The following is a 13,496-nucleotide window of genomic DNA, read 5'->3' on the forward strand; positions in this document are numbered from 1 at the left end:
CGATCCCCCTAGCCTAGGCCTATCGTGTTGTTTTATTAATTTCTTTCAGAAAATGATAAAAACACAACATAGGTAATTTTTTACAGTAGATTTCAACTACTTACTCCATTAAAAATAAACCCCATTATAAAATCTTAATCGTTTCTTGTCCCTTATAGTTTCACTGCTTGCATAATCAGAATTGCACTCAAAAGTCAAAATTAGAAAAAGTAAAAAAGTAAAAAGTGAATGCGGCAAAACTCAACCACTGATTAAGCATGTTCGAGAAGAAAAGAATAATACAAAATCAGTACTTAGCCCAATAATTACTTGTTGAAAATGGAGACTCGCGTGCACAAATCAGTACTTTAACCCACTAAAAGTACCCTAATCGTTGCTTGAGTTGACATTAATCCTTTGTGTTTCTTTAATTAAACATCTTTAATTAAACCAAAGGCATTGTGGGGGATGATCCTACAAAATTCTGCTATGATTAGTTTAGTATTGGTAAGTTGTACTATGGATATATTTATAAAACCAATCTAATAATCATCACGAAATTAAGTGGGGACGTGAGGAAAAGAGAACTTAAAGCAATTCACTTTGAAACTACTTAAATAAATTAAATTTAAGCACTCAAACATGAATAATTTAATATGTTAATGGGAAAGATGGTATTGGTATATCTATATAGTGTAACAATTAGGCACATTAGGAAGCCTAAAGTTGAAAGTAACTTAAGTGTCAAGTTTAAATTTCACTTTTAATTAAAGCACAACAATTAGATAAGGAAAAAAAATATCATTCGCATTCATGCCAATAACTGTGTGGTATGTGTGCATCAGTACCTTATGCTTTAGATAAATTATTTTTACACACATACGTCAAATCGTTATTTGTTTAGAGCCCAGAAAAGAAGGCAAACAATATCCTAATTTAAAATGAAGTTCTTTAATATATATTTAATTCCTTTTTCTTTTTCTTTTTTGGCTTTCTGAATGTGTTTGCATCAGAAAAGCAAAGTGAGCTCATTCATATTTGAGATTCTGAGAGTAAGTTAACAGGCAACTCGGAACAACCACATATAAAACTAATATTTTATGTCTTGACTTGTGAATGATAAAGTGATAGTGTTACACATTTTTGATAGTGTAAATCCAGAAAGAAGTTAAATGTCTTCTTCTGCAGCATCTGTATTTAAAATTTTAAATCCCTAGTGGATGTACATGTAAGCCATGTAAGACTTACACTGCATGCTTTTTAAATTTATTTTAAATTATAAAACAAACAGGACATTTCCTCCTTTGTAAGTTTTTAAAGAGGGCTTGATATGTCTTGGTCCTGCGTTAGAGTAGCCTCCCATCCACTTAAACTTTTCACAGACCAAAATAAAAAAAGAAGAAATTTGCATAGACCCCATTTTACTATTTTCCCAACTGTGATTTCTGTTTTTAGTAATGTATGTAATTTTCTTTAAGAATGAATCTGCCTCACAATACAAGCACAGTAATAGGATTTGATGATGCTTTTGTCCATGTGGACTTTTGTCTACATGGAAAGCTGAAGCTGTGGCCTATGTTGCCCTAGCTCTCTCACCCTGATGATTGCAAACTCCCAATTTAATAAGTTCAAACAAGAGCTTTTTAAACCCTTTTCAAAACACAATAATACTTTATATTCCATCAAGTATCATTGTTCCACAAGTGAGATCTATTTGATGGAGACACCTTGATATGAGCAGCAAAAATAATCAACACATAAACATATAAAAAAATAATAATAAGTTATGTCATGGTTGTTAATTAATATAGAATTAGAGGGAAATTATAGAGAAATTAAGAATTTTGTAATTAAAATTATGAATATAATTCTTCCACTCCCTCCATGGAGATGGAGATGGAGCCTACTATGTAGAAGAGACAGAATCAGTGTGGGTCATGCCCTCCACTCCAATAACCCTTAGCCTTTTTACACTCCCAAAACCTCCATAGCAATTCATATAATTTATATATGTCAAGCTCAAAGCTTGATTAGACAATTGTGGAGATGCAATTAACTTAACTTTCCCTTGATTAAAAAGAGCATTAATCCAAACCACATACTTTATTAAATTTAAATTAGCTAGCATCCCACTAATTTCCAATTATAAACCAATTTTCAGCATGGGAATGTGCCAAGAGATAATATTTCTAAATGATTATCTGAAAGATGCTTATGCCCTAGAAACTGTTAGCTGCTATAGGATGATCTAATCCAATCATTAATTATAACTCTAAATCAGAATTATTAGTTTAATTAAACATCCAATAATTTGGATGGAATTCGAACTAAACATCTAATCAGAATTATTTGTTTAATTAATGCACAAAACTTATATAATACTACTCTTCTACTTGTTTTTTTCTGCTCTCTTTTTCAGTGTGATTAGATTCGTTTCCTTTTCTAGTGACCAAAAGATCAGTAGTGTCACTGTTGCAACTTGCAACATCAGCAATGAGCATACACTGAATAGAGCCTTCTCTTTTCTTTTTCTTTTTCATGGGATTTACTTTGCCTTTCGGATGCATCATAGGACATTTATTGTGTAAAGAGCCTTTTGATGGGTCAATTATATGAAGGTTTTAATTATTGTATGCTTACACTCGTGGTTTCATATGAGGTGTACCATACGATATATGAATATTACAAATAAAATGGAAAGCTTGGGTTCATCTCTTGGCTGCCTAACTTCTTTTCGTCGAATTTGAAATCGATTTATTGTTTAATAGTATTAGGAGTGTACTGCGTCGGATTCTAATAGAAACGTAAATGTAGTTAAGTTCATTATCATGTGGTGGATCTCGCGCATAGTTTTGTTAGAACTCAAAGCATATAGAGAAAAGGTTATTGGAGTCTAGACTTTGTTGGGTGTGACCACAAAATCAACTAAATCAAGTAATCATATCGGAAAATCATGTATTAAGATAAACAATTAAAGATCAATGATCGTTTAGGCCAATAAGGTTCTCATAACATGCAAAACTTAGTCAACAATCTTCATTAAGAAAATGGGGGAGAAAAGGGAAAGGAACTACAAGGAATTGCCGACCTTCTTTACAAACCCCACTCTTTTGAGCTCAAACAAAAACTGAAGTGTCTCAAATCTTTCATTTTGGCACAATGTTCTTGTCATTCACTATTTATAAACAATAAAAAATCATGACCACCCATCACAATTACTATGACTATATAGCTAGGAGAATCACCTTGCACAACAATTGCTTTTTTAAATTTTTTAAAAACATTTCTTGGTAATGTGGGGGCCAAAGCCCCCCCAATTGCACAAGAATTGCTTTCATGACATGCTTAAGCTGTCCACATTGATTTGGATTCAAACTGAACATCATCACAATAATTTCCCAAACATTTCCTCAAGAGAACAATTCATCACACTATGCAAACCGCCCCACCAATATTACTTTGACAAACAAAACCCCACAAGAATTGACTAATTTTAAGAGTCTCTAGCTATAAAGGAAAAAAGAAAAATCTCCTAATTAGTGGATGACACACCCCACCAAAGTTTACTAACCTAAAACAACAACAACAAGGCCTTGATAAAGGCAATAAAATAAAAGGCAGATTAGTGGGCAAAAGGAGGTTTTTAGATATATACACCTGAAACTTGCTTGCTTACATGTGAGAGTAAAAAAAAGGATAAAAATTTTGGACAAAAAGAAAGTAAAAAAAGAAGATAGTAGTGCGCTAGCCCACCATAGCTCCATGGCTCCATAGGACGTAGGACTTTGAGATGGGTTTTTTTAATTGGTAAAAAGGTTCAATTTCATCACAAATTTCTTGTTTGCATCATCTCGAGATTAATTTATTCCTTGGGATTGACTTCATGGATCAATGGCAAAATAATTGGTGTAGTGATCTCGAATTTTGATTTTCTGCCAAAACCCATAACATAGACCCATTTGGGCTTTTAATCCAAAGAAGAAAATACCCATTTGGGCAGATTGGGACTTAAGAATGTAAATTTTCATAGTTGCTATGAACAGCAACAAAAATAATAATTACACCCAACCCAACTCCTAAAAGAATTTGGTTGTGGTTGATTTGTGTTGTTCTTATTTGCCAACTCTTTGGGTTGTTTCCTTTCCCGTTTTGGTTTTGTTTAGGCCTTTCATGTGGTTTGTGTTTTTGTACATTGTTGTTATGTTATACCGGGTTTTGTCATCTTTTCTTCGTTATAACTTATTTTTTGATACAAGCGATATTGGGAGAACGAGGAATCGAACTAAGGACCTTAGGTGCAGAATAAATGTTCTTAACCACTTGAGTTACAAGCCTCTTACTATTTTATAACATATACTCAGGAAATTATTGTTAACACTCCAAAAAAAAAAGAAGGAATCTTTTATATTTATGAGTGCAACTTACCACTTAATAGTTAGGAAACTGTTGAGTTATATTTTTGTGATGGAGGAGTGAAGAACGAACTGTTTTGAAGTGCATAATTGGAGTTCAAGCAAACCATAGTGCATAATTGGAGCTTAATAAGCATTAACGTTAATTGTCCGATAATTAATTTTTATCAAAATATGTGATTCAGATTCACTGACAACAACATATAAATGTGCATAGACAGGCTCCCTTGGACTATAGCCCTAACTAAACAGGTCTATTGCCCGTCCTTGTAAGTGCGGCAAAAAAAGAAAATGCAATATCAAAAGTAAATGTATTTTGGAGTGGCTAGAGAACTAATCATATTAAATGGGATAGATGAAAAATTGTTCTTTCCATGATAGAATGTAAATAAAATTCAAGATATTATTAGGAGAAAAATGGTCACTTTTGATTTTTAAATAGTATAGAATATAGCCGCGCGGTTATGCTTCTTAAATATATTCGAATATTTAAATTGATGTCGGTCTTTTTCTCTTTGTGTCACCGTCACTCTCATCTCCCAATTCCATTTTTTCAAACACTTTTAAAAAAAAAAAAATTAGAATTTTTATACGGTTTCCCTTGAAAATGTGGTGAAAAGGAAAGCAAAGTGAAGATATCATGAATTTGGGTTTATGTTATTGGGCATACAAGTAAATATGTACCTATTAGAAAAAAAATGGTCCTGTTATTGGAGCTTAATTCCATCCATCAATGGGTTAAGCAGAAGTGAATTTCCCGCTAGCTTTGAGAGTATTGTTAAGATGTGACGATCATATCAGTTTACGAGTAAATTGAATAACATATTTATTTTTTTCGAGTGTATAGTATTTCCTTCTATTATTATTATTGATAATGTTGGCGATGGTGGTAGGATTGAAGAAATTGTGTTTGTAACAAATTAAGATGGGGATGGTGGTGTTTATTCCTTTTAACATGGTGTATAGTTTTCCTAGGTTTTCTTTCCCTTTCTATTTTTCTTCTAGGGTTTGAAAACTTTTGTAATGGGGTGGCTTGATGAAGCACTGGATTTACATAGTATAGAACAATGCAAAAATTCCTAAAAGTAACATACTTGAATTTTTAAACAGTACAGCCGCACGGCTATACTGTTTAAAATATATCTCCAAATATTTAATCAGTATAGCCGTCTGGCTATACTCGTTGAATGTATATGAATATTTAAACAGTACAGCCGCGCGTATATACTCTATATATATATATATATATATATATATATATATATATATATAAGACAGACCAGTACAATGAAATGGGCCACTCTTATCACTCAACACCATGGACCCAAAAGCAAGTAAGGGATGTATGACCTATGGGCCTATCTATTTATTGTGACTGGCCCTTAAGCTTTGTCCACTAAGGTGAGCTCTTCAAATATGGAGTTGAAGCAAACAAGAGTGCATTATTGGAGCGTAATAAGGGTTAACGTTGATTGCCCGATAAGTTGTGAATACGAACCGTTGATTAAGTTAATTTTTATTAAAATATGTGATTCGGATTTATTGGCAACAACATATAAGTGTATAGGGACAAACTCAAGATTTCAAAATGAAGTGAGTTAGATTTATATTATATGTGGACTGTTAGATTTTAGATTGAGTTAAACCTTAAAACCTATATACTAAATACTAATTATAAGAAGAAGAAAAAAAAAACTCACATGGGCTATAGCCCTAAATAAACAAGTATATTTTCCGTCCTTGTAAGTCGGGAAAAAAAAAAAAAAGCAATATCAAAAGTAAAAGTGTTTGGAGTGGCTAGAGAATTTATTATATTATTTCCACAAAAAAAGAAAAAAATAAGAAGAGAATTAATTATATTAAATGGGATAGATAAAAAAATTGTTCTTTCCATGATAAAATGTAAAGAAAATTCAAGATATTATTAGGAGAAAAATGGTTAATAATTTGTCCATTGTCAAATAACCTAAATTAACCACACATGCATTCATATAGGGGGACCACACATGACATATATATATTGCGTGTGTATCCCGGCTACTTGGAAACTTTGGAGGACATGTTTTGATGCATGATCAACCTTTAATATTAATGCATCTTAATATAATTGATTGTACTAAATGTTTGTGATTATGTAATTTTCAGTGCATCTCTAGGCCATAGCAAGTCAATTCATAAAATTTTAAGTAAATTTCATTTTTGTCCACGGAATGACTTAGATTTCAAACACGTCATTTTCTAATTTATAACGTGGATTTTATGAAGTAATGACTTCTTTTTTGACAACGTGGCAATAAGTTGGCAAGTTGCATAGTACATTTGCATAAGACCTTGTGTACAATCTTTCTAATAAAAATGAAGCCCAACCAATACAATGGGGCCCATTTGTTTAAAAAAAGAAATAAAAGTATTCAAATAAAATTTCGTATTTAATAAATAAGTAAAAACAATTACATAAGGTTTTTCTGAAAGACAAGTAGAGATCAAATGACAACACCCAAACATAGAATCTGATTTCCATAAATATGATAAATATTTTCATCTTTTTCTTTTTTATGTTTTCCTGACATTATTTGGGGGTGTTGGTGAGATTTGGCCCAAAAGAAAATCTTCATAAACTTTTGAAAACAAGATTGCAGAGAAGTAATAACATATTTTCTCCAACCATCACAACTTACTTCTGAACTTAACAAATGAAGAAATGAGACCAAACACTTTCTTCCCAAAACTAACTTGTGCATCAAATTCACGTCTCTACAAAACAAACGTGTGCATCAAATTCTCACATTACTTTCCCGAATATAGAAAGTGACATGGAAGCAATCGCAAAGGGAAAATAACTGGTGAAATCCACCAAAAAATCTGAAAAGAGATGACATGCAACATCTTACTAAACCCTAATAAATGGGGCAGTTAGTTGTTCTTTCAATTTGATCAGAAGAAAGAAAAAAAAGTCGCACTTAATAAAGCTTGTCCATTCTTTTTGTTATCTGTTGAAGTGATCGAAGAACTATAGTGTAGTGTTAGAGTATGATCATATAATATTTATTGATATTATGCATTAACGTGAGAAATTTTAACTACATTATTCACTCATATTATAATACGTGAAGGTAAACGTAATCTAATATACTATACAAAACCAATGACCAGTCGAAGATATATTACAAAATCTTTTGAGTCTTTGCTATCAGATTTGACTCACTCAGTGACAAGTTCCATCTGCCAACAAACACCCTATATTGTTTAATCTCACGCACTTGTCCTGTGCCCCCTCCTGGGCCTCCGCGTGTCCCAATCGACATAAATGAATTGGAGTGAGTGAGGCAAGGGCAGTTGAAGTAATTATGATCCAGTCGACAATGCTGGTGGAGTGTTATTTCTTGACCAATCAACTCTCTTACATGGTGCATTTCCCTCTATAAATGCTGAAGCTACTTGCTCTTGTTGGTACCATATTAACAAGCTCAGCTCTGAGTTTTCTTTCTTGCTTGCTTCCGTTCATCCATCAATCAAAGCTTTCTGTTGCAATTTTTTTGAAGTCTCAATGGGTTTTCGTCTTCCTCACATCTTTGCTTTTCTCACTGTAAAGCTTTGTAACTTTGATTTGTTTTCATTTTTCATGTCTGCTAGTTTAATTTTCTCATCTCATACGTACTAATGAGAGTTCAAAATGTTGCAGCTCACACTGGTGGCAAGCCATGCTGCTCTACCACCTCAGCTTTACTGGAACTCTGTCTTGCCAAACACTCAAATGCCAAAATCCATCAGTGAACTTCTCCAGCCTGGTTAGTATTTAGAATCTGATACAAGCTCATATATTTTGTGTTTCTGTAAGTGATTTGATCCTTTGGCATAGTAAATTTGTATTGTAAAAGAGGAAGGGAGAGGAGTGGCTTTAAAGGAATACTTCATTAAAATCGGATTCTCTAGCTTCCATAGAACATTAATTTTGAGTTACATGTACGCTTTTTTTTAAAATTGTTACATATATATATATATATATATATATGTCAATAAAAGGCACAATAAAAAAAGTCATGCCAAATTGACCAGGATAGAATCGTGTAAACTGTTATTGGCACTTAAAAAAAGTCATTTAGCACTTCCCACCGTGCAATTTTTCCCTCATGATTTTACAGGGGAGGGGTGCGTAACGTTTTTTGTGTGTGCTAATGATAGCTCCCTGTAAAACCTTTTATATATGATCTGAAAATTTTAAGAAACATGTCTCAGTTCTAACTAAATTTCACTCATCTTCTCACTTGTTCTCCATTTATGTGGTTAAATTTTGTAGACTTTGCTGAAGAAAAGGGCACCACTGTCGGCGTTGGGAAGGGAGGGGTGAATGTCCAAGCCGGGAAAGGGAAGCCAGGTGGCGGCACCAACGTGAATGTCGGAGGCAAAGGCGGTGGTGTCGGGGTGACCACCGGGAAGCCTGGAGGAGGAACCAACGTTGGTGTTGGCAAAGGAGGAGTGGCTGTGAACACAGGGCACAAGGGAAAGCCTGTGTATGTTGGAGTGAAGCCAGGACCAAACCCTTTCGACTACGAATATGCAGCCACTGAGACTCAGCTACATGGAAATCGAAACGCAGCTATTTTCTTCTCGGAGAAGGACATACGTCCTGGCACAAGCATGACCTTGACGTTCTCTGGAAACTCAAACACCGCGGCTTTCGTGCCACGCAAAACAGCGGATTCCATCCCCTTCTCGTCCAACAAGCTGCCAGAGATTTTCAGCCAGTTTTCGGTGAAGCCGGAGTCTGTGGAAGCTGATATAATCAAGGGGACAATTGAAGAGTGTGAGAGCTCAGGCATCAGAGGAGAGGAGAAGTATTGTGCTACCTCTTTGGAGTCAATGGTTGACTTCAGCACTTCCAAGCTTGGAGGAAACATTCAAGCAATCTCAACAGAGGCAGAGAAAGGAGCCACGTTGCAGAAGTACACTATTATCCCTGGAGTGAAGAAGCTGGCAGCTGGTAAATCAGTTGTGTGCCACAAGCAGACCTATCCTTATGCTGTTTTCTACTGCCATGCAACAAAAACAACAAGAGCTTACGTGGTGCCTCTGAAGGGTGCTGATGGGTTGGAGGCTAAAGCAGTAGCAGTTTGCCACACAGACACATCAGAGTGGAACCCAAAGCATTTGGCCTTCCAAGTGCTAAAAGTTAAGCCAGGAACCGTTCCCGTCTGCCATTTCCTTCCGAAAGATCACATTGTCTGGGTTCCAAAGAAATCTACATGATTTTTTGAACCCAGATATGATCAGTTCCACATATATGATCACCTTAGCGTAGTGCCAAACAGTTTGAAATTAAACCGATCGAATCCATCCGATTACTTCTCGTCACTATGTATTTCAGCAACCTACATCTATACTCATAAAGCATGCTGTAGTGGACATGTTCTACTTTCAGTTAATAGATAATATGATTTGGCCTTCTGTTGCTACTTGCGTTCTGCTTATAAGCACTCCATTTTATCCCTGAATCAGAAATTAAATGCTCCATTTTAAATAGAATAAAATTCAGGCTACTACATCAAACATCTCAGGGTACTTTACCAGCTATATATAACGAAAATCAAACATCTCAGAAATTAAATGCTCCATTTGTGAGCAGGAGACATATTATTCATTTATTATTATAAATCACAACATGAAAATTATGTTATTTTATACAAATTCGAAACGAAAATTGAAGAAGTTGAGAGGTTAGCTTGCTACACAATCCATTGGAATCGGCAGAAGAGCGGTGAGGCTGCTTCATCACTACAACAATACGGACACTAAGATGGAATAGACCCGCCAATATGCCCAACGTCCTTGCTGCAATATGATGAGAGGCTATTCCTCCGGGAACAAAAGGATCAAAACCCTCCACACCCAAAGCTGGATTTACAGATTGTACCCTTCCGGTTAGTCCTTAAGAATCAGACACCCATATTTCAGGACCATAAAATCCTGTTACATGAAATGCACCAAAACTTGGTTTATGATTCACTCAATTCTTTAATTTTCCGATCCAAAGCAAGGAAGAATAAAGGACCAAAAAAAGAAGAAGAAAAAGAAGCAGGTAACTCGAAACCAAATTATAAAGGAAAGATTTCGTTGCAATCAATATAGTAAAGTAATATAATAATTTCTAACTATATTTATAATTAAGAATGGGCATAGATGACATAAACCGACAATGGAACCTCTTAAATTTGCCGACTCTGTTTACAAGACGACAGTCTTCTATATAGGTGTAAAAGTGTTGGGCGTGTAGGTTTTAGAAAACACACTCATATGAAGTCGACGGTTTTAATTGGACCGTCATCTAAGTTAAATGCAGAACTTCAATTTTTAGCAAACGGAATATCAAAGTGCTATAGGAATTCGAATATGAGAACAAACCATTTTTCATTAAGCTAGACCCGCTGACAAAAGGGTTGATTGTAAGAAAGGAATGATTGTAAGAGCGGGATGATTGTATTTTTATGGAAGAGAAGAAGTACAACGTTGTGCGACATTAGATGGGTATAGAACTTGGTGGGTCAGGCTAATTTGCTCGCTTTCTATTCTACTTATAAGCTCTACAGCTCTTTCTTTGATTAGAAGGCTTACATGCCTATTTATATACAAGGTTGCCAACATGCCCTGCAGCCTCGTCATATCGACTTGGACATATCAATCTGCCAACCCACTATCACGAACTCCTACACAATTTCAGCACATGTGGGTATCTTCTAGTTTTTATAAATCTCAAATGTGCCACTTGCCGTTGCTTACCATATGAGCTAGCCCTGGTTTTCTTGTTTCTTTCTACTGGAGGTTTTTTTTTCTTCTATTGCAAAAGTTGAGGCATGATGGAGTTTCGTGAGTTTCGTCTCTCCCACACCTTTGCTTTTCTCACAGTAAGCTCTGTAATTAATTTGAGTTTTCCCTATGATTTTAGTGAAGTCACATATAATTTCAATTTCTTTATTTCTTACAATTAGAGTTCAAATATACAGCTCACACTGGTAGAAAGGGCGAACCATGCTGCTTTACCGCCACCTCAACTTTACTTGTCGAACTCCTTCCTGCTAGACACACCAATCTCCAAAGCTCTCAGTGGACTTATCCAACCTGGTTTGTATTTACAACCTTAGTTCAGTGAGCTCCTCTTCAAATATTTTACTGTTGACTTTTGTATCCATTTTTGTACATACCATCTCAATTTGTATTTACAACCTTAGTTCAGTGAGCCCCTGTTTGGCCGGTTGTTTTAAACCCCCGACACCTCCGTTCATAGCCACATGTTCTAATCCTCTGAGCTACATACCCCACCTCGTCTTCACTGGATCTGTTCTTTGGAGTACCCTAAAATAGAAACATTTCATCTCCCGAACCTCCTTCAACCATTTTACTGATGGCCAAATTTTGCATTACTCATCGTCCTTGCAGTTTGTTTTTCTCTTGCATTTTCATTCGTGTAGTTTAATTTGGTTCCCCTGCTAATAATCAGTTGTATCTGCTCCAATAAAACGAATCCCATAAGAAGAGGCTGTTTTCGCCCTTCATTGAAAAAATCAACAATTACTAATTAGACTACTAACTGCCATAACATACTGTGATCCCAAAAAATCCCAAACAGAAAATCTTGGACAGTTTCACACCCAAGCATGACAACTAATATAGGAATTAAATTTTAGGCCACTGCATGCTCTCTATTTGTCCAAAACAAGTCAAGAAAAACAAGAGCTTAGCCACTGCATGCTCCGCATTTTTCCTAAAAAAAGAAGAAGAAGAAAACAAAGATTTCAGGCCACTGCATCTGCATGCTCTGCCTTTCTGGTTTCATCCACTAGTTTTACACCTAATCACTACAAGTAGTGCAGTTGAGGTCCCTCTACAAGTAGTGCACCACCTAATTCCCATGAAAGCTAGCTCTGAGTTTTCCTGTTTCTCTCTTCAGTGGTGTTTCTGTTGCAAAAGACCCGCCTAGCCGGCCGATTTTTCAAAAACTTGAATGGCGCTTTTTTATTTAGATTTATTTTTTACTGGCGGGTCTGGCATCTCTGCAAATACATCAAGCTAGGGTTTTAGCGACTCACGTTTATCAACAACGTAAAGGTTAGCTCTTCCCAACAATTCACTCTGTTTTTTTCCTTCTGTGCAGTCTTTATGCTGTGACTTAGAGTGCTTTCGTTTGAAATTTCTCAAATTGTCGATAGCTCTGAACAAGTAGTCGAGTTGTTAAAATGGAGCTTTGTGATAAATATTGGGCTCTTTCTATTGAATAAGTCCATGTTTCACCTGAATTTCGTCTCTTTGAAAATTCAAACCCTAGAAGCTGAGAAATTGCAATTGAAATTCAGTATTTTCCATTTTCTGTTTTGGTTTATGTTATGTTTGGTTGCTAGGAAGCTGATGATGAACAAATATATATTCACAACTTGAATTGTGAATTCGTATATTGCATTAATTGATAATATTGGTACACAAGGTAAGATTTTATACAGAACCTATGTGCTATTCTAAGTAAGCAGATCCTAGAATAAAGCTAATTATATTTACATCCTATAGTCACTCTATCCCAAGAGTTGACAATATCGGAAGCTCCAATCACTCTCAATCAGATTGTGTAATTGATTTTCCTTTAACAAGTTTCATGTTTCTTTTGTTGTATTGAATAGTTTAGTTACAAACTGAGTTGGTCTGGTTAACTGACCCAAAAGGAGTACGCTGCTTTCTGGGGCTCCAATTGCTGAGTCATCTCTTCTTTTGAATTTTTTCCTTTTAAATTTCATTTTGGTCAACTCTCAGTAATGTAATGTGGGGGAAATGCAGCTTTTGGATCCATAATACAGCTGCTGTAGAAGAGGAAAAACCCTCATCTTTGGCCAAAAAATTGCTGAATCATTGGTTGAGATTCAGTTCAGGTTTACCAAAACAAACATAACACTTTAGTGAGTTTGACAGGATATTGCCTGGACTACTCACGGGCAACGTGCCACGCCTGAAACCTTGGAAATTGGCAGAGGTGGGGAAGGATTGGGGTGAATATAGTGTTTTCTAATTAATGTTGTCTACGCCACAATGCAGGCTGCATCCCTCAAAGAAAAGATTAGACGAACG

At 35.3% G+C, this 13,496-nt stretch overlaps 2 protein-coding genes and 1 long non-coding RNA gene across 3 annotated transcripts in view; all 3 read left to right on the forward strand.

Moving 5' to 3' along the window:
• The first annotated feature begins 7,824 nt into the window (after nt 1-7,824).
• On the forward strand, nt 7,825-9,844 carry LOC117614144 (BURP domain protein RD22). Its single transcript, XM_034342846.1, has 3 exons — nt 7,825-7,977; nt 8,074-8,179; nt 8,689-9,844. The coding sequence occupies exons 1-3, from the start codon at nt 7,939-7,941 to the stop codon at nt 9,636-9,638; spliced, it is 1,095 nt and encodes a 364-aa protein (XP_034198737.1). The 5' UTR covers nt 7,825-7,938; the 3' UTR covers nt 9,639-9,844.
• Nucleotides 9,845-11,178: 1,334 nt separating this feature from the next.
• Nucleotides 11,179-13,291, forward strand: LOC117615320. Its single transcript, XR_004583996.1, has 3 exons — nt 11,179-11,290; nt 11,390-11,507; nt 12,334-13,291. It is a non-coding gene; the product is annotated as an uncharacterized LOC117615320 (long non-coding RNA).
• Nucleotides 13,292-13,418: 127 nt separating this feature from the next.
• The window catches only part of LOC117615426 (glucose-6-phosphate isomerase, cytosolic-like), a 1,451-nt gene continuing 1,373 nt past the window's right edge, over nt 13,419-13,496 (forward strand). The window contains exon 1 of the transcript XR_004584012.1: nt 13,419-13,496. This exon is cut by the window's right edge and continues 15 nt beyond it. The gene's annotated coding sequence lies outside the window, so the exon portion shown is untranslated.

The sequence above is a fragment of the Prunus dulcis genome, chromosome 1, assembly GCF_902201215.1.
Source record: "Prunus dulcis chromosome 1, ALMONDv2, whole genome shotgun sequence".
Classification (NCBI taxonomy): Eukaryota; Viridiplantae; Streptophyta; class Magnoliopsida; order Rosales; family Rosaceae; genus Prunus; species Prunus dulcis.